Source organism: Anastrepha ludens, chromosome 4, assembly GCF_028408465.1.
Source record: "Anastrepha ludens isolate Willacy chromosome 4, idAnaLude1.1, whole genome shotgun sequence".
In the NCBI taxonomy this organism is placed as follows: domain Eukaryota; kingdom Metazoa; phylum Arthropoda; class Insecta; order Diptera; family Tephritidae; genus Anastrepha; species Anastrepha ludens.
Genome location: NC_071500.1, coordinates 124,821,124 through 124,841,898, shown reverse-complemented (window position 1 = coordinate 124,841,898; position 20,775 = coordinate 124,821,124). Strand labels below are relative to the sequence as shown.

The 20,775-nt window shown below is 34.3% G+C and overlaps 1 protein-coding gene across 3 annotated transcripts in view; it reads left to right on the top strand.

The window, feature by feature from the left end:
- Positions 1 to 20,775, top strand: part of LOC128861049 (uncharacterized) — a 59,441-nt gene that overhangs the window by 5,416 nt on the left and 33,250 nt on the right. For all 3 annotated transcript variants that reach the window (XM_054098934.1, XM_054098935.1, XM_054098936.1), the window contains exon 2: positions 10,277 to 10,854. In XM_054098934.1, the coding sequence (XP_053954909.1) occupies positions 10,470 to 10,854 (385 nt within the window). In that variant the 5' untranslated portion in view covers positions 10,277 to 10,469. The remainder of the gene's footprint in view (positions 1 to 10,276; positions 10,855 to 20,775) is intronic.

Genomic DNA, 20,775 nt, shown 5'->3' with positions numbered 1-20,775 from the left:
AGCCAGTATACTTCAAATTTCCGGTGCACGTGTACACAAAAATGAATATGTAAACACAGCCTAAAGGGAGAACAAATGGATGTTGCTGTTCACGCGAAAATTTTAAATTTACTCGAAATTTGAATTCATGCGAAACTCTTTAAAGCATGGGAAATATAAACAAATAAGGAACACATCAAATAAATTATAACAACTGTTGCAATATTTATTATTTAATTCCAAATAAATGCAGGCGAATGTAAATATTTGCCTCACTTAATGTACTTAACAATGGAAATATAGTTTCATATTCTAGCGCTGAGCATTCAATTTTGATAGGATTAGGCCAAACACCGGGATCGAGTTTGTAATGGAGCATAAAACATTCCGCATACAATTTTGGGCAGTGCTGCTGGAGTGATAGGTCTTAGCATTCTAAATACTACCACATTTGACTGTTCAGGAATCAGCTCCAAGACCATCATCGGTGGCATGAATATCAAACTACTTGGGAACTGATATTAAGACCACTCTCATCGTCAACCTTGAAATGTAAAGAGAAATTCTTCAATTGCCGTATGCAGATTTGTGGGCATTTCTGCCTTTTGGATGAGAGGCAGTTGATGGAGCGAAATAACAAAATAAATAACGCAAAGATTTGTTGCTTATTTCTGTTTCACTGAATTATGCCGCTGGTTCAATCAATACATCTATGTCAATCCCGCAAGCGCTAAAATTTCGAGCTTTTTGAAGTCTCCTCTACATTTCACGTCCATCTGTATTGAGTTTGGGTAGCACTTTTTCTTTGCATCTTCACACCTCCCGCCAAGTCGCAATAAATATCGAAAATAAATAGAATTAAATGATTCTGATTGCTAGCAAAATTTAATTTGAATGCATGAATGCTATCATTAGGTTGTTCCAAAAACAAAATATACATCTGAGTAAAAAATTGCACGTCTCAAAATGATGGATTTTATATGAATAAAATTATATTGAAATAAATACTTAAGGGATTTGGTGTAGTCAGAATTTTCAAAAAATTGGATTCTTTTTATTTGCATTTCCTTAAAGTATAATATCTTAAAAATATTGTGTGAAAATTTGAAGTGAATCCGACAAATACCTTTTGCGTTATTCAACACTTAACAAAGGGCGCTCGAGGGCTTCGGAGCTCGAGAGCAAAATTTTATATGCGTTTTTCTAAAAGCTATGTTTTTTGAACTGGTGATCACTGTAACATAAAACCCGCTTAGTAGATTTCAATAAAATGTATATTGCTTTTGAAAAACATAAAAAACTCATCCTGATCGAAGGTTCTTTTTTGCAAAATTTCGATTTTTTTAAACAATTATTTGTCGGTTTTTTCTCGAAAATCTGAAAAATATTTTCTGAGATGGCAGCCTGTTAATTTTGAAAAAAAAGCTTAGATGAGGCATAAGATTATCTATTAATAAAACCAATTTCTCTTGTCCGATTGATTTTAGTTGAATCTCCAAGGACTTATGATGATCACCGCAAGGGGCTTCTGGAGAAACGGGCTCCACACAAACAGCGATAACTTTTACAATTAATATTTTTTTTTTTTGAAAATTTACTGAAGTCAAGTCGAAATATGATTTATTAATGCTATGTTTTTATTTTTGTAGAATAAAGCAATTGACTAGCATAAATTATTGAAAATCATCATTTTTTCGGGCCTCTGACTACAGCTAACCTTTTAAATTATTTAAAATGCAATTTAAAAGATTTCATAAATATAAATTCTATTTATTTATTTGAAATATAATTATAAATAATCATATTTAAAAATCTAGGCAACGAGCAGTAGAGGCTATCGGTCTGGCCTAAATATAATATTGTACTTTAATATTGAGTAACTTCGCTTGGATTTTTGATTACCATTCTAATATTACGGGCCCATAAAATTTAAAATATCATCAAGTATATTTAAGTCTAATACATAATTATCATATATCGGGTGTTTTTCTAGGAGCTTAAGAACATCAAATTATAATACAAAACAGGAAAATTTTTGGAATGATTTTTTTTTTAATCATAATGTGGTAGATAATTTCATGCATTTAATTTTTTAATATGAATTTTGAATATCCGGCATATGCCCGCCGGTGCTACGAGTTTGTCCATTCGATTAGTCCACTTTTTGACTTCTTTCTCCATTATATTTTAATCATTAATCTAAATGAGCTCAAGCAGCAAAAATACGACGTAAACGTGGGTCATTTGACTTCAATTCTTGCACGAGCTGTATTTTATAGGCACCCAAGCCAAAGTTTTGGCTTACTCTTGGAAGAGTCTTGTCGAGGAAAAAACGTGAAATTTTCCGCGCAGTCGAGCGGCAAAGGCCAACAAGCTGAGAATGATGATGAATCGATATTTCGGGCTCTTCTTCAACGCTTCGTTAAAAGAGATTGTTTGTTCAAGAAAATTTCCACAGTTCAGAAGTGGTGTTCTGGCATTAAATGATTCATGATGGCTTGCCAAGCTTTTCGGAATGGAAATGCCAATACAGTTTGCCATTCGCAGCTGTCATCGATATCGATAGTTCTCACACAGTAAAAAAATACCCGATATTTCACTTAAGAAGCAATTAATATTTTAAAGCAAAAACTAAATTGAAAAAACTAAAAACTGAATAGAAATGTCAACACAGTTTGCCATTCTGCAGTCTCAAAGCTTAGTTATCGATATCGATACCTCTCACGCAGCAAAAAAAACACCCGATATTTCACTTAAAAAGCAATTTATATTAAAAAAATTTAAATTGCGCACATTTCATTTTGACAAGGTAGAAAAAAATATAGTTGTTGAAAAATATTAAGCGTAAATCAGTTTTATAGTTAAAAAATATTAAACGCAAGTCAGTTGTATAATTGAAAAATCCGACAACTTTTTATTAAAAACTAATTCATGATGCCTTAAGCTCGATGTGACTTTTAAACAAACTTTTGGATATACTTAAAATTTTATAAAAAACTAGACCCACCCTAATGTGCATGTGTGATCGTAATTTAAAAACCAAGAAGTGATAAAACCAAATAACAATCACCATTTTACAAAAATATGCACATATGAAAATGCTCTCAACAAAGCAGCACTTTCATACCGCTAAAATCCAGATTAATTAAAACAAATAACCAGCTGTGAAATGTGCAGCGAAGGAAACTTACAAAAAAGAATGCTGTGCATTGTGCCGCTCATTCTACGCTATCAGAGATTCGCGCTTTTCCATCGTTCTTGACCCAGAATGAAAATAAAACAAAAATATGCACATTAGGGTGGCACTCACATTTGCGTAGGCTAAGCAAAATAAGCAGATTGAGAGCTTCTTAACCCCTTGCCTTACTATTAAATCTCGAAGAATAGTACGCGTGCAGACAATTAAATTTAGCGCAATTCTATGAGTGGAATTATCATGAAATAAAACTTAAGCAGTTTTGTTGTTTTTAATCTATTTATATAAAAGTAAAAACTATTTCATTTTTAATACAACAGGTTTATTAAGTAATGATAATATTAAATAAAAATTGAAAAATAACGACTTTAAGTAATAATGAAATTAAGATGAAACAAAGAAAATTCTTTATATACACAGAAAAACAAAATATTTAAATTCATTAATGTAATAATACAATATTGTTTCTCTTTTATGGAAATTAACTACAACTAATAATCCTGAAGTGTGTGATACTTTTCGAAGCAATCTGGTAAATGTAAAGCCATTTTACATCGATCACTTCGATTTTTGTGTTTGGCGCAAACATGACAACTTTTTGAAGGATTTTGTTTGTTATTACTTAGAGGAAGGCGTTCTGGAAAATGGCCCCCAATTCCTAACCTGCCCTCGTGTATTGTAATTTGGTAATATTACTTTTGCTAATAATTGCTCCGCAATATCAAGGCGAAAAGTCGTAAATCGTTGCTTTCTGCCGTGGATTTTGGAATGCAAGACACGAGCATTATAAAGTGCAACATCAATCATATAGAAAAAGATTATTTTGTATCCTTTCATGAACTTTCGTGTAATAGGAAAACATGCCAACAACTGGCCCATTTTATCCACGCCGCCCATTCCCTTATTATACTCGATGACTAACTCTGGTTTTATAGCATTCTCTACACTACCGCCTTTGTTATATCTTTTTTCCTCGTGCTTGTCATATTAACGTTAGTGTGCTTTGTACTAAGGATGTGGATATCGTTTTTGTTGCGCCATCTCAATTACAGTAAACCGCGAGATGAGCGCCTTTGAAATTCATTTTTTTAAGCTTTAGTTAAATAAGTCCCATGCCAATTTTCCTGCATTTTCTAACAGTTCCCATAGCGTTTGTCCCATTTTGCTGTAAATTCAAGAACAAACTTGGAGACAAATACCAATTATCGAGAAATAATTTGTATCCTTTTCCCAGAAATGGCTTCATCATTTCCATTACTATATTTTCGGAAGCAGACTTTCTGCTGGTACTACACTTATCCTGACCAACATAAATCGTAAAACCTAAACAGAATCCTGATTCTGATTCGCATATTTTGTAATATTTTACTCCAAATCGAGCTCTTTTAGAAGGATTGAACTGGATAAAACTCAAACGTCCTTGTATTTCATAAGAGATTCATTAATAGTTATATCACATTTTGATGTATAAAGTTGTCGGAATCTATCATTCAAATAAGTTACTACTGTTCGTACTTTCCTTACTCTGTCATTGCCGTCTGCCTCTCTATTATTAATAAAATGCAGAAAATGAGAAATAGCCAAATATCTTCTGAAAGGCATTGTTTCCCCAAATATCGGAGTGTGTATAATAGATCTTTTTGACCAGTTCCATTGCAGCCATCATCATCTCATAGGAAGTTACAGGAAAGCATTCTTTGATCATTTTTTTTTTTTTATTATGGGGTTCACAGCTTTTGACCTGTTCTGCATACAAATTAGTTTATTTTACTAACATTTCAAAAATCATCTTTACTAGTTTACGTAAAAAGCACGAATTTGTACCTGGAACTTCTGTAAACTCAGTTATTTCGGGAATATTGTCTTTATCTTCCCAGATCCATTCGTACGATAAAGTGCTTGAATCATTATCAACTTCATCATTGTAGCTTCTTAGGCGTTTTGCACGTTTTCTAAAGCTGGGATCTACACTACTATCTTCGCTATTCGCATCCTTTCACTTTCACATGAATTATCCCTTTCACATTCCAATTGTTCTTATGTGTCTTTCTCATATATTTCACATTCAGAATTGTCACTTTCGTATAATAAATTTTCAATTATTTCAGACATTTTTAGGATTATTTTATACGAATTGGATTTAATAAAAAAAATTAAAACTCCTTTTCTACACGGAACAATTCGGAACAACTCTTAAAACCGTTATCTATATTAAGGTCAATTTAGCTAGATTATAAAAAAGACCATGTGCCACAATAAAAATATTTCTTATTTTTACAAGTTTAAAGAAATTCATATAATTTTAAGCATGAAAATATACTGCGGGCGACGCCCGTCAAATTCGAGTTTAGTCCAGAATATCCTGTCGGGCGAGGCGTCATTTCCACTCAAGGGGTTAAAGGGGTATGCAACTGATGAGGTTACATCAGCAGGCACAAATTATTTAGTATTCGTCAAAAGTTTGCCGAACGAGCCACTAATTCATGATTAACAGAAATTTGGCGGTTCGGTGAGTGATTAACCACAGATTTCAGAAAAACATTGAATGATTTAAGAATGATTGAAATAAAGTGATTCAGTATAAAATCAAGCTATGTAAATAAATTTTTTTGTTTTCCTTGTTTACTCCTCTCGGGAGCATAAGGTCTCGACAAGACACTCATTCTTGCGTTGGTTTCGTTAATCTATTTTGATTTCTGACAGGGTAGATGATTGGCCTGCCGTTCCCAGTCCTAAATAGTGGGAATGCCCACCTGTCGTTGTTTAGGAACAACGCCCTCTTACTGCTTGGAGTGCCATCTGTGTTTCACATTTTTCTAACAGAAGGATAGCACAGATGGTTGAGGACTTCGCTAAATTTTGGTGTGTCTACGCTATTACCGCGGTTGCCCGCTTCCTCTTGCTGGCGCGACTGGTACAATGTGGAACTGTGTCTTTTTCTTTGCTTTTGCTTGTTCTAGCAGCCACAAAGCAACTAATGCGCTGACTAATGTGCGGGAGTAAGGATGGCAAGGATAAGTTTTTGGGGTTGAGAAATGAATTTTTTTTTTGGTTTTGTTTTTTTTAGAAACAGGGAAAGTAGGTAAATTTGGTAAAGTGCGAGGACCGTGGCTTACGTGGAATTCGAATCCACAACCGAGGCCGCTGTAAATTAAATGTTCATTCGGTATTGCATTGCATGAGTGCATTCAAATTTTACGAATATTTTCTTTACCGATGGGTTCATGAATTAAATAGTTTCCGAAGCCGGGTGGTACTTAAACGAATATCATTACGCCATGGAAGGAATAACAATTGTTTTCCAGTCGGAAATTTTTACCATTCTAAAACTAGCCGAATGAATAATTGGGAGAAGATAGAGCATGCAACAGAGTGGAGTCTTTAGCGACAGTCAGGCTGCACTGAAGGCCCTGGAGAACGCAAAGAAAACCTGAAAGTTTGTTCAAGAATGTAAGAAGAAGCTTAGTTCTGTTACAAGGCGAAATAAACTTGTACTTATATGGGTTCCAGAACACCGCGATGTTCAAAGAAATGAAATTTCCGATGAATCGACCAACTGTGGAGCAGCGGTTACCCCACAGGAACTTGAGCCAAAAATCGGAATCAGTTCTGCAGGAATCATGAATTGGATCAGCGATTATGTATGCAATTTACATAAATAGCGGTGGTCTTGTCTAGAACACTGCAGAACTGCAAAGTGTTTTGTGGCAAGTCCGAATAGAAAATTGTTGAATTTTCTTCTAAAACTTGGTTAAAAAGACGTTCGGTTACTATTCATGAGGTCAGCATATGGCCACCATTGGAATCATTGAGCATCCAATTTGCCTGTCTTACTTAGAAGAAACGTATAGCACTGAGCATTTTCTCTGTGAATGTCCTGCCTTTGCCAGAGTGAGGCTCCGAATTTTTATTTCCGATGTCATTAAAATGAGTAAAATTCGTTCTCTCAAACTGGCGGATATTTTCAGATTTACCTGGGAAATTCTCACAGGTCTACCTGCCTCTATGTATCTATTCTATTCTATCTCTTTCTTTCAGTTACTTCTCTCCTCTACTCTTTGACTATATACCCTTTTACTTTCCGGAGCTTTAAATATTATGAGATTTTTAGCCTGAGCGCTTTATGAGTTGCCAAATCTCTGGGTGTTTCTTGGCGCGACTTTCTCAAATTTCAAAGAGGTACATTTTAGCGCTTCCACTGAGCAGCTTGGCGCGATCTAAGCTTCCATCGTACAGCGTTAACAAATAGACCTACATAAATATATGTTGTAGAATATTTATTTTTACTTTATATGGATTTCACACAAATGAACTAATACATGCATATGATACATAAATATATGTAAATACATAATTGTACATACATATGTATGCGTATGTGTTGGTCATAAGGTTGCGCGCAAGTTGGCAGTGTATCCCTGCAGGGAAAAGTATCCGTATACTAGTATGAAACTACTGCACTTCTGTCGAATTTGGACTGGTTGGTGACTAGTTCGTACTACTAATACTAAATATCTGGTGAATTACAATTAAACGTGTTATGGTAGCGCCAGATGTTCTGTTGTATCACTTTTTCGTTAGTAGTTCGTAACTAGTACTAAATTCAAGAAAGCGAGTTGTTTTTTCGAAGGTGGCATTAGCTCGACATTTTTAACCCTTAAAGGGTGCCGGTGGTCTAGAGCTCGAAAATTTAGTTTACTTATTTATTTTGAGGATTTTTTTTTTTGCAATAAAAAAAATAAAAAGCGATATTTAAATTTTTTAATGAAAAAAAAATTATTTTTTTAATTTTAATAATTTTACAATTGGCGCTGAAGATTGGACCTGGACGGTGTTGTCCATTTTGGCTCTTCTATTAATCTGAAACACAAAATCCAAAAAAAATATTGATCAGTATGGTTGTAGCCATGTCCCGTACTAGAATAAAACAAAATTCACAAAATGGCGCGTTTTTTTTTTTTTTGACAAATAGGGTTTTTTTCGTTTTTTAGTCAAAAAAATACGAAATCATTACATATATGATTCTAGGACGAACGATAGCCATTGATGTTGGGAACAACATTTTAAAGTTAATATTAAAATTTCAGATGATTGGGTTGAAAAGTTTTTTTTTAACAACACCAGACCCAAAAAAGTGGTTTTGAGATAATTGAGTGGAAAGTTTTTAGAGTGGCCGCGTGACGAATCTGACTCTACCTGCTAAAACGGGTATACCGGGTAGAATCAAAAATGCTGGGAATATCCTTACAAAAATTAGACACTATATTCCTAAAAGCCTATACTTTCGAAATATCAAAAAAAAAATCGTTTTTTTGAAAATTCTAGACCCCCGGGACCCCTTAATACTCGTACTACATATCGGATGTGTTTTTTAGCTGCCTAATAATTATCGATGTCCATAACTATGGTTTGATGGCTGAGAATGACAAACTGTGTTGACATTCCCCTTCAGTAAGGCTTGGCTAGTCATCATGAATCGTTTTACGTCAAACAAATCATCATCATATTGGCTTTGCAATCCCGCGTTGGTCATTGCCTCTTCCACAATACGCCTCCCTTTTTTTGTTTTTTGTTTTTGTTTTTGACAGCCCGCTTTCGCACTATATTCTCATCTTTCGTATATCGTTTCACCGTCTTACAACCAACGGCGCCTTGGCCAACCTCTCCTTCTTTCTGCTTCAGGATTTGCTTCAAAAACTTTCTAAGTTTGATATAGCCAAAGTATGCTCTGTTAGCTGCCTGAATACGATTTGTATTGATACGGATGGATCCTTATTTATGCTGAGTACTATGCCTAAGTATTTTAACTCTTGCATGCACTCAAAAATGTAACCTCCGATTCTGATGTGGCTATCTTGAAAGGATCGTTTTATGTATTTCGCCTTTTCTTCATTTATTTTGTGGTCCGCTGATCTTATAACTCGCACTAGTCGCATGAAAACGTTCTGAAGAGCCTCCCTACTTCTTACAAGAATCACAATGTCGTCAGCGTATGCGCATATTTGAATCGATTTATGAAATAGTGTTAAATTAAAGAAAAGCGTTGACCTTCTTGCCTCACGCCGGATTTCATTTCGAATTCGTTAGATATTTCGATAAATAAATGCCATCAAATCATCTACCAGGTTATAATAAAAGAAATTCATTCCAACAATATTGAAATAATGAAATTGGAAGATTCGAACAAGCTGGGACAGTATGTTTTCTATATACATTCCGTAGAGTCTAAAGTAGATTTATTTGCTTCTTCCATATCCAAATATATATATTTTATTTGACCTTAAATTAGAGCTTTTGATAAAAAAGCTGTGTTCGATCAATTGCTTTTCCTACAGGAAAATAGCTGCTAATATAAATGCTACCAGCAGAGACTATCAGCTTCCCCTCAAAATGAATGTCAATTTACTCTCTCAATGTCCCCTACTTTGCTCGAGTTTTGTGCACGCGAACGCCAGAAGCGGATAGTTTGTGCTAATCAAAAATTAACAGTTATTCGAGGCAACCTACCATCGCATACTGAAGACAGGTGTCGCTACTCGCAACACGTGGAACAAAATGGATGCCATTTAATGATATCGGACTAGTTCTCTACCAAAACTTTGTCTCTCAAGCTCAAATTCTCTCTGCAGGGTATATTAACAAATATTACACAAACACACAAGCACATAAGCATAAGTTGGTACGCGTAGCCATAAGAGTAGGTTTGCAGGGCATATGTCACGACAATACATTGTCTCCGCTCTTTTTATTTACATACATACATACATACGTACTCCGTGCGCATATAAAGGTGGTGTAAATACACACATACATATGCAGCATGTTGCTAGGAAACCTCTTAGAATTGTTTTGATTTTAAATTATTAACCCAAATTATTAGCATCGGTGTGTTAATAAATATTTGAATTGAACGCTGGCAAACGCGCAATTGCGCACGCGCCCCGCGCATCACTTGCCAAGCCGACTAGGTTGCCCCCCTGCCCCCTCCAACAAAAACACAAAACATAAAAAGACAGCAGCAACAGGCACGTCAAAGGCGGTGGAAAAAACTTTCAAAAATCTGCTAAAATTTTGTCATTTTACACCTTCGCATATTTTCAGTTGTGACATGAAGCTGCGCGAATAAAGTCGACAAGTATTATTTCAGTGTCGATCCAAAAACAATTAATGGAATTCAGCGAGAATACAATAAGTAACGTTAACCTAAGAAACACACCATTTAGCTAAGTGCCCGCTAAGTAAACTTCGAATACCACATAAAACATTACGAATAAGAACCCAAGAAAGCATTAACATGTCAGAGTTGCAAGTGTTTACCACCAATTATACAACCACGTCGTCGCAAGATAAGCTTGAGCTTTTTGAGCTACCGCAGAACTATTCGATACTCATTAATAAGCTGGAGCGTCTGGCACTTGGCCTAGACACGACGTTCAGTAATCTCTCGTTGGATCGTAAGGACGTCGAATTGGCGGTTAGCGGATCAAATGAGTTTCTGGACGCCTTTGGTAGTCGTGTGCCACCTTCCCGCGTCATACATACGCGCCTTGAGTCCGATATACCGGCCGTAGTCAGTGACATCTGGATTGGTGTTATACTGACGTTGCTCATAGTGTCGGTGATCTTCTTCATTTGTTCCTGTTTTCTGTACCACAAATTCCAGCAATGGAAGAACTCATGTAAGTAAAAAAAGGAAATAATTGCAGTTTACAGAATTAAGAAGCTTTTATGTATGAAGCGCATAATTTTGCATCAACTCGTTTTTTTTTTCATTTATAAATAAGTAAAATAAATAACTATTTAAGATACTGTACGTCATATAAAATATGTTTTTCAAAACATTATGAACCTCAGGACTCAAAGCCTGCCACCGCCTTGAGTAGGCGTCAAAATTGGTAACTTTTATCTTCACAAATTCGACTTGGTAACTTTCGTCAGCCGTAACCGAATGGATTGGTTCGTGACTACCATTCAGAAGTGCACAGATTTGAATCTCTGAGCATGAAACATCAAACTACAGAAACACTTTTTTTTAATAACGGTCGCCCCTTAGCAAGCAATGCAAACCTCCGCGTATATTTCTGCCTTGAAAAAAATCCCTCATAAAAAACAAAGTGCCGTTCGAAGGCGGAGTAAAACTGTAAGTCCCTCCATTTGTGGAACAAAATCAAAACGTATACCACAAATTATAGGAGGAGCTCGGCCGCACACCAAATAAAGTGCAATTACCTATACATATCGCACCCTAAATACAAAAGGGGCACAACTCAAAATTTTCCACACTCGAGCTTGACTTGTTTACAGTAGCACAGAAAACAAACTATGTGACATATCACGCTGAAATTTGCCATGTAAGCTTATAACAGTCCTACCAAAAAACAAAAGATTTATTTTTGCCATATGTCATCCGCGGACCGTTTTATTGATAACGTCTCGTTCATATTTGAGCTTCTGCTCATTTTGAGTTGTGACCCTTATGTATTTAGGGTGCGATATGTATGTATATGACTTTTTGGAGGGCTTTCTAGCTGCAGTCGAGCAGGCTCAAATATTTATAGCAAAATAATTCTCTGTTTACAATATTCGAGTTTAACAGTAAAACATTGAAGGTGTAAACCACAGTTACTCCACAAAAAATACTTCCAAGCTGGCGCAAAATTAATCATCCTTTTTGCTTTTGAGTAACTATTATTAAATAAAAAAATGATTTTAAGTGATGGAAATTTTTATTTTGTAATGTAAACTACTACATCTGTCCGATAATTCCTCTTGTCAGTCGCGCTCAGGCCCAATAATTTTTTTTGTTTTGTCAGAAATTCGCACTCAGTTCTTGACCGTTAAGATGAAGCGTTATCTTGCACAGGTGACCAGCCAACGATTTCTCGGTATTCACGATAAATACGACGTGCTGTCGATCAAAATCTGATACATTGTTGTCTAAGGATCCCCATTTAATGATGCCAATGGTTTTTTCAGACGGTTTCTTATTATTTAAAAAAAAAATCACGCACTATTTCGATAGTTTTTGGTGATAATCCTGGTTTTTCATTGTCACAAAGCGTTCACCTACCAGTTCGAAATACTTTGAACTCATAAATTATGGTACGAGATAAATATTAATCTGCTGTTTGAAGTATTTAATACTTTTTAGATTGAAAATATTAATCAAATTTCATACAAAATTCAATTTCAACTTTTTTTAAACTAATTTTCCGTGTAATTTTTGGCCGAGCTCCTCCTCCTATGTCTGGTGTGCGTCTTGATGATGTTCCACAAATGGAGGAACTTACAGCTTCAAGCCGACTCCGAACGGCAGATATTTTTTATGAGGTGCTTTTTTGTGGCGCAATAAATAAAGTTATTTACATCCAAATGTCATGGTAATGCTGGTCTATATAGCATATGGAATTTCCCAAAAGTAGGCGTAATAAAATATTTTATTAAAAAGTGCTATCTTTGGAATAAAAGATATAGAAAAACGTCTTCCATTGCTTTGATGTTTTATGTGTTTTTAAAAATGGTTGACTCTGGGTGTCTATTGAAGTTTTTTTCAGTTCTTGGCCATAAATTCATTCACAATGAGAGTCTTGTGAGATTTTGCGTTATCGTGACTGCCAAATTCTTAGTTTTTTCCCCACAAATGTGGCCCTCTCTCCACAAATGTTCACTCTAAAATGCCACGTAAAACCCCAATAGTATGCTTTATTTATTGGTAAACCATTTTTTTTTTTAATTTTATTATATTTAATTATCATTATTTTATTTTAATTTCTTTTAAATCATAAACTCGTACTTGTTTGCTATGCTGTAAAAAAACGAGAATTCCAAAAGTTTTGCATTTACGTAATAAGCAATTAGACCTCCAAATTGCATTAATATGCAAAGTAAGTCTCATTAGCGTCATGCTAATACCTATCGCACACTTCTACCATTTCATTGCTTTTAATGTATGTACGTACGCAAAACTACGCAACTATGCAATTTAAGCAAGGATAAACAATGATAATGAATGAAATGTGCTTACGAACACTGTCGCATCCTCAAATCCCCATTAAAGAGGTTGTGGGTGTTTTAAAATTTCCACCGATGCATGTAAAAATAAAAAGGTACATTATTAGTTGTAATGCAGTCAAATTGCAGCTTCTAGTCGATCAATCAAGCAAGCATCAACGGTTGATTATTCGGTTTTTGAAATTTGATTTTAATATTATATTTCCCCAATTTGTACAACTGACCTATTTTGTAAATTTTAAGACACACAATAAATTTCTGACACATCGGGAATGTTATTTTAGTTGTGAAAGTCAAGAGAAATCGATATCTAAAATTTCAAACGCTAGATGAAGCACCCTGTGCATATGTATTTTCGGCCTAAGTAATACATTAAACCTCAATAACGATTTAATTTACTCAAACCCATTTCATTTTTATCCTCACGATGCAAAGCTCTTTGTTCCTACAAATGCTGTACAGCAATCCCGACTAAAACTACAATTTGGAGGGGAATGGAAACACTAATCAGTCAATAAGTTGCTCTTTTATTTTTCAATTTATTTAATTGCAATAATAAATTACAATATTTTTATATTTAGACGTAATAAATAAAAAGACGTAATAAATATTCCGAAACTCACTGTATAATTCTGTAAATGTACATATCTCAACCTGAGCTCCTTAAAGAAATTTTCCCTCCTTAAATGCGCGCTCACTTACGTAGTTGTACAGTGCTTACGTACATGCAAATGTATGTATGTATGTACATATGCGTGTCTATATTTATATTCATTCGGTGAGTTACGCGAATTGTCACGTTGTTGTTTATCGTTCATTAGACTAGTTGTTGGTGACCCATCTTAATTGCCATTTTAATTGCTCGATAAATAAACAGGCGTCGAACAGATCGTGATAGGGGTAATATTCGTATACGAGTAAGTAGTACGAGTATGTAGAATGAGCACTCATCGTACATTGTAGTATCATTTCATTTTATTTGCTAATGTCGTATAAGTAGTTGTTGTTTGTTGTTATAGGTATACTTGTTATTATCTGCATCGTAAAAGGTGTAAATTAAAATTGGAGCAACGATCGGTGGTGAGCTTTTCATAAATGGGAAGTTGAGATACTGGAGCGTAGCTCCATACATATATGTATACATATGTATGTAACATATGTAGATAATTAATTTTATAAGTGGAAAGATGTGTGTAAACAAGACAATATGTACATGCAAACAGTAACAACTAGAATTTCAATATTATGCTTATAATATGAATATAAGTAGTGCATGCACACAGACCAACAAATGCATCATGCACACACGTAGGAATGCACCAACGCAAGGTAAAACTGTTCACATAAAGTGGGAGTTGTTTTGAATGTGACACTTAAAATTTCCCACCAGCGCGAGGAGTGAGAAACTAAATTCGCATGAGTGCCTATAAGAGCAAACAGCTACAATTGTTTGAATAATATATGTACATACATACATATATACTATATATACAACAAATATTTTTATCAGAGCAGTCACTTTACGTCAATATTGCAATAAAAGCATTAAACAGATCTGAAGTGGCAGTCCGTTTGTTGGGCTGTCTCACTTGACAAATTGTCACAAATGCGCGCCATTATCAGAATGATGTGAATTACTTAAATCAGTCAGCAGACGAACAAAACACGAGGCAGGTAGTGTGTCGAAATAAAGTAAAAAGAAGGGAAATGTATATGTTTATATATTTTATTTAAGTGTAGGGGAATGTGTGTGTGTGTATGTTACGTTCATGCATACTCGTAAAACTTTAAAATAAAAAATTTTTGATCTTCCTCCTCAGCTTTCATGTGAAATATTCTTAGGCCCTTCTGCGTTATTTAAACTATCAAATATTGTGGGCAATTATTTCTTTGCCAAATACTACCACGTGGTTGGAAAAAAGTGCTTCCCCACATACGACAATCTCTAAATAATATTTATATTTACTATTATATATATATATAATTGGCGCGTACACCCTTTTTGGGTGTTTGGCTGAGCTCCTCCTCCTATTTGTGGTGTGCGTCTTGATGTTGTTCCACAAAATGAAGGGACCTACAGATTTAAGCCGACGCCGAACAGCAGATATTTTTATGAGGAGCTTTTTCATGGCAAAAATACACTCGGAGGATTGCCATTGCCGCTATTAGAAAAATATTTTTCTAATTTTGGTGTTTCACCGAGATTCGAACCGACGTTCTCTCTGTGAATTGCGAATGGTAGTCTCGCACCAACCCATTCGGCTACGGCGGCCGCAATTTACTATTATACCAGTATTTTTTTTTTAATTTATACTCTTCCTTCTGCTACTTATTTCGTACTATTTTTCATAGTCAATTTATGATAATCTTCTCGGTAGTTTCTGAATATTTTCTATGGCATATTTATGTATGTCATATATGTATGTATATGTATTTGTATGTATATTAGGATGGCTCAAAAAAAATTTTTTTTTTCAATGCTACCGTCTAAAATTTACGAAGAGACATTTATTTTTTTTTTTTACTTTTTTATTGAATATTTATTCTCGCCGCCAACGCTTTGAAATTTTTTTCCAAAGAAAATGAGAATTTTTTTTTTTTTTGACATTTACCCTGGCCGCTAGCGTTTCGAAAAATACCATTGAAAATACACCTATTCATATTTCTCCTTCAAAAGTATTCAAAAAATTATGCCATAGATATATTTATTAAATAAAATAATAATAATTTAAATTATTTTTTAAAGGGATCCTAAGAACTTCCCAAATTAAAAAAAAAAATTAGACATTTAACACTTTTTTATGCAATATTTATCCTGGCCGCCAAGCTTTGAAAATTACCATTGAGTTCTCATGGGAAAAGAACACCTTTTCGTATTTCCCCTTCAGAAATATCCAAAAAATTACGCCATATGATATATATAATATATTAAAGCAAAAAATATTAATAATTTAAATTATTTTTTATAGGAATACTGAGAACTCCCAAAATTTTATATATAAAAACAATTATTTATTTTTTTTTTTTTAATTTTTAACGTAAAAAAATTTAAATAAAACTATAATGTATTATTAAATTGTTTCAAAGTGCTTCTTTAAATTATTTAAAAAAATCGCGTTTTTGATATTTAATAACTTTTTCTATCTTACCTAGAAAGTTGTAGTTTTTTCTTTATTTTGTAATTTACTATATTTGTATATTACTAGATTTATTAGTATGCTGTTACATTAAAAATTGTTTAACTACTACTACCACTGCTGTCAGTTTCCCCTCCTGGGGCATAGGCCCTCGTCTGTATTCAACTCTGTTCGGCGACTCTCTGCATATGTCGTTCCATGTGTCTCCTTTTCGCTTGTTCTTCGCCTCGATTTTGCTGGTGCTTCGGCTATCCTCGGTTACGCTGCAGGTTTCATGTATTCAAGAATGATTATTCTCACCATCGCCTTGTCTTGCTTTATACCTAGTGGTCTCTCTTAAGGTATATCCTATTCATTTCCATTTTCTGGTTTTGATTTCGTTAGCTCCAACTTTTTGCTGAGTCCGAATGTATAACAAATCGTTCGAAATGTGGTTTGGTCACCAGATTTGCGGTATTCGGCGCAAGCATATCTTAACGAAGACTTGCATCTTGTTTTAGATCGTTCATTAGCCATCACTTTCGTTTTTTCGATGCTGATTTCAAGACCAGCTCGTTTTGTATGCTTGTTTAAAAAAACATGCTTGCTTGAACATCCAATAACATAATTGTGACATAATTGTGTAACAAATTATTGTTATTGCCATAGAACCAATGGGATAGCATCAAGCAAGTCTATTTTTTGGGCTATCCTAATATATACGAATATATAAAGTATTTACAATATATGTATGTATAACCTATTTCAAGCAATATTAAAGTTATAAATGTGATGCTCACATGACTGTGAAATTTCTCAAAAAAAAAACATGTGCTTGGTATAGATATACTTACATATGTATGTGTTATAAATTTCCATTACGCCGAACACTTCTTTACCTGTTTTGAATATCAATATTTATTTTACTAACATTAATTGTCTTCATGATAAATAAAAACGATATAAAGCGGCTTAGAATTAAGTGCAAATAGTCTGGCATTATCGCATTTGATAATTACCGTGGCAACACAGCAACAAAATATGTACAGCGTAATTCGCGGCAATGTTCGGTCCCTTCAATAATTCGTAAAACGTATGCCATTTGGTCTCCATGGTAACTCGTATTTTTTCCCCCCAGCCAAACGACTTCGTGAATTTTTTACTAATCGTTCATTGGCCGACAAGAAGTCTCTATAACTCGCATTCGTTACACAGATTAACATGCATTTTTAGTACGAGTTGTGTTCGTCTGATTTTGATTACTTTTGATTAAATAATGAAAGAAAACAAAATTGTATCTAATAAAGTAGGCTCTCGTAGCTACCAGAACAAAATTCCAAATTTGAAAGAACATCTCTATATTTTAATTACAATTCTATATAAAAGGGAAACAAACTTTGAATTATGTATTTTTTTTTAAATTCTAATTATGGAAAACGAGATGCAAAGATTTTTGGATGGCCCACTTCAGAAATTTTCACCCATACATTACTTAGTATTTAGGGCGCATGCTTTGAGGCTTCTGTTATGTTCTTGTCAAATATTGATTAGCACACAATCAAGCGATAATTTAAAAATAAGCTTCTTAAAATTTGTGGTTTTAATAAATTGCTCAATTACGGCACTTTAAATACTTTTATGTACGCAATTAATCAAATCAAGTACGTCAATGGCATACATGATTTTTTTATTATTATTTAATTTGAAATGTATGTACATAAGTTCAATTTGATTTATATCTCCTACACAAAAATGCGAGCTGTGTTAAAAAAAACTAACTTAAAATTTCGCATATCTCCAGCATATCATATATTGACATTATCAGCCACTTTTTTGCATTTCTACAATAGTTTTTTTTTTATTTTTGACAGATATAAAAGTTAGACGTGCTTGGTAATTTTTTGCATCAGGTTATACGTCATTCCTTATTCGTGATTTTTCGACCTTAAACAAGACCATAGTAATGCCTCTCAGCCACCGTACTCACCAGTCTTGGCCCCCAGCGACATTTTCTGCTCCTAAAATTGAAATGAGCCATAGAAGAACGGAGATTTTCAGTTCTCACGATAGCCGGTTCTCTGTTACCGGAACTACCTGGATTTTTAACCGACAAGGACTGTCACTTCAGCAGCATTCCACGTATATGTATGGGGAATGTTTATGATGCTACAACAACGACAACGGAAATTTTTTATATTGGAGGAGAAAAATCCCACATTGTTGAGATAGCTCAAACGCATAGAATGGAGGTGGGAAAAAAGCGCTGGCACAGGTATAGCTGAAGAGAGGATTACCTTGAAGGGAACAAAGTAAATGATGAATAAGGAAAAATACATTTTCTTACTGACTTTTTCCATCCGAATTTTAAATTTTATTATACTCGCACTTAAAAATTCTGAAAAAATATTTGGCAGAATTAAAATACACGCGAACTGGACCGATTTGAAGGTACCTGACTTTCTGACTATGCCAGCGTGTTCCAGGCAGAACTGCTAGCCATCAGAGAAGCATGCAATTCACTAAACTACTACAAAGAAATACGTGCAAGAGTAGCTATCTTTTCAGACAGTCAAGCAGCTATTAAGGCCTTAGACTCCAATTCCATTTCATCCCAGTTAGTTTTACAGTGCAGACTCGAACTGCTTGGTCATTGGCTTCAAATTACTCTGATATGGGTTCCCGGTCATAGGAACTTAGAGGGTAATGAGATGGCAGATGAACTAGCAAGAAAAGGATCGGCACTAAACATAACAGAGGTGGCAGTGGGGGTTATACCCCTTTTCACACAATAAAAACATCCATTGCTTCGCACTACTATGCTTTAGCCGAAAGAAGGTGGTAGCAGATAAATACAAGAAAAACATGGCCGTCATACAACATCCAGAGAACAAACATTTCACGCATAACTGCAACCCTTACAGACTTAACCTCTTTCTCAATCCCATCTGCAGAAGCTGTGAAGGGGAAGGAAGAAAAGAAAGAAAGTATCTTCCATTATCTATGCGAATGTCCAGGTCTAGCTAGAGCAAGACTTCGCTCTTTCGGCAAGCCCTTCTTACAGCAAATCAATGAAATCTCAGACGAAGAGATAAAAAGTTTGCTGTTATACTTGGATCTCACTAAATGGATCTGACTTGAAAAAAAGACATCATCACACGAGAACAGTGGTAGTGAAACAGCGTTTGTCGCTAATTACGAATATTTCAGTAGGAATACTCAACCACTACAACAACAACAACAAAATGTATTATTTTGACTACGTTAATAAAAAAAAATTAAAAATTTGTATGCTTAAAAAAATTGTTTCAGCTTAAACTCTTCGTTCTTGGGAGATTACTTTTTGATAAAAATATATCCAAAATCTTATTTTCTATGTAAAACCTAAATTTTTGTAGCTACTTTCAAATCGATTCAGTTCAAATCTTAAAATATCTTAAAATCCGAAATATTATATTTTGACGTAATTCTTAAAAATAGTAAAACTTTAACACCTGTGCAAACCGCAACTTTTTTAAGGTGAAGTGGCCTAACGCACATATTTATATATTTAAATTTGAGTCCACAATCGTTGGTAATTGGCAGCTCTATCCATAAATTGTAGAATACTAAAGAAATTAAACATTTTATGTATTAACCGACCATTCAAAAGCGTATCAAAAATGTGTGTATAGTTTTATTATCGTTTTATTTATCGACAAATGTAGCAAATAAAGGCTTGCATGGCCTGCAAAACTTTGTCTAGCCTCGTTTAATTAAACAACGCGACGATCAGCAGTTTGTGAAACAACTCATTTTTACACCCAGTCTAACAACAAACAACTAACTTTGATGCATTGCACTACCTACAATGTACACTATGCGCTCATATGTATTGGTGTGTATAATAACATACTTTTTCGAATTGCTATATTATTTAGCTTGACATTTTTGTGGTCAGCCTCATTTGCTAATTAAAATTCCTAGAGGCATTTTTGTATTTTTTGTGTTTTTTTGAAATGACAGTGAATTTTGTATTTTTGTAAAAGTGGATTAAGCTACATTAACAGGTAATTGAGTACAATTTTGCATAATTTCTACTCAAAATATTTCAAAAGCATCAACGCAACAACGGCCAACTATCCGATGGGCTAATTATTTAATTGGAATTTCTCATTTGCCATTTTCGTTAATGCCCGCATCTATTTTATTTGCTAAATTTCACTTTAGCTCGTTGTTCGCTTGCCATTTTAGTGGTGTGTGTTTAATAGTTTAATGGCGTTTTTCAATTGCATTTGTGAGCGCTAAAGGGGCATGTTACGTATACGCCATGCATGCACAGTTGAAACTATGAAAATAAATGCGAATATGTATTTGAGTTTAAGCATCTCTTTTACATTCAAAACAAATTGCACTAAATGTGTTAAATACGTACGTGTATACATGTATACATACATACATAGATAGATATGTATATGAATATTCAATAACCATATA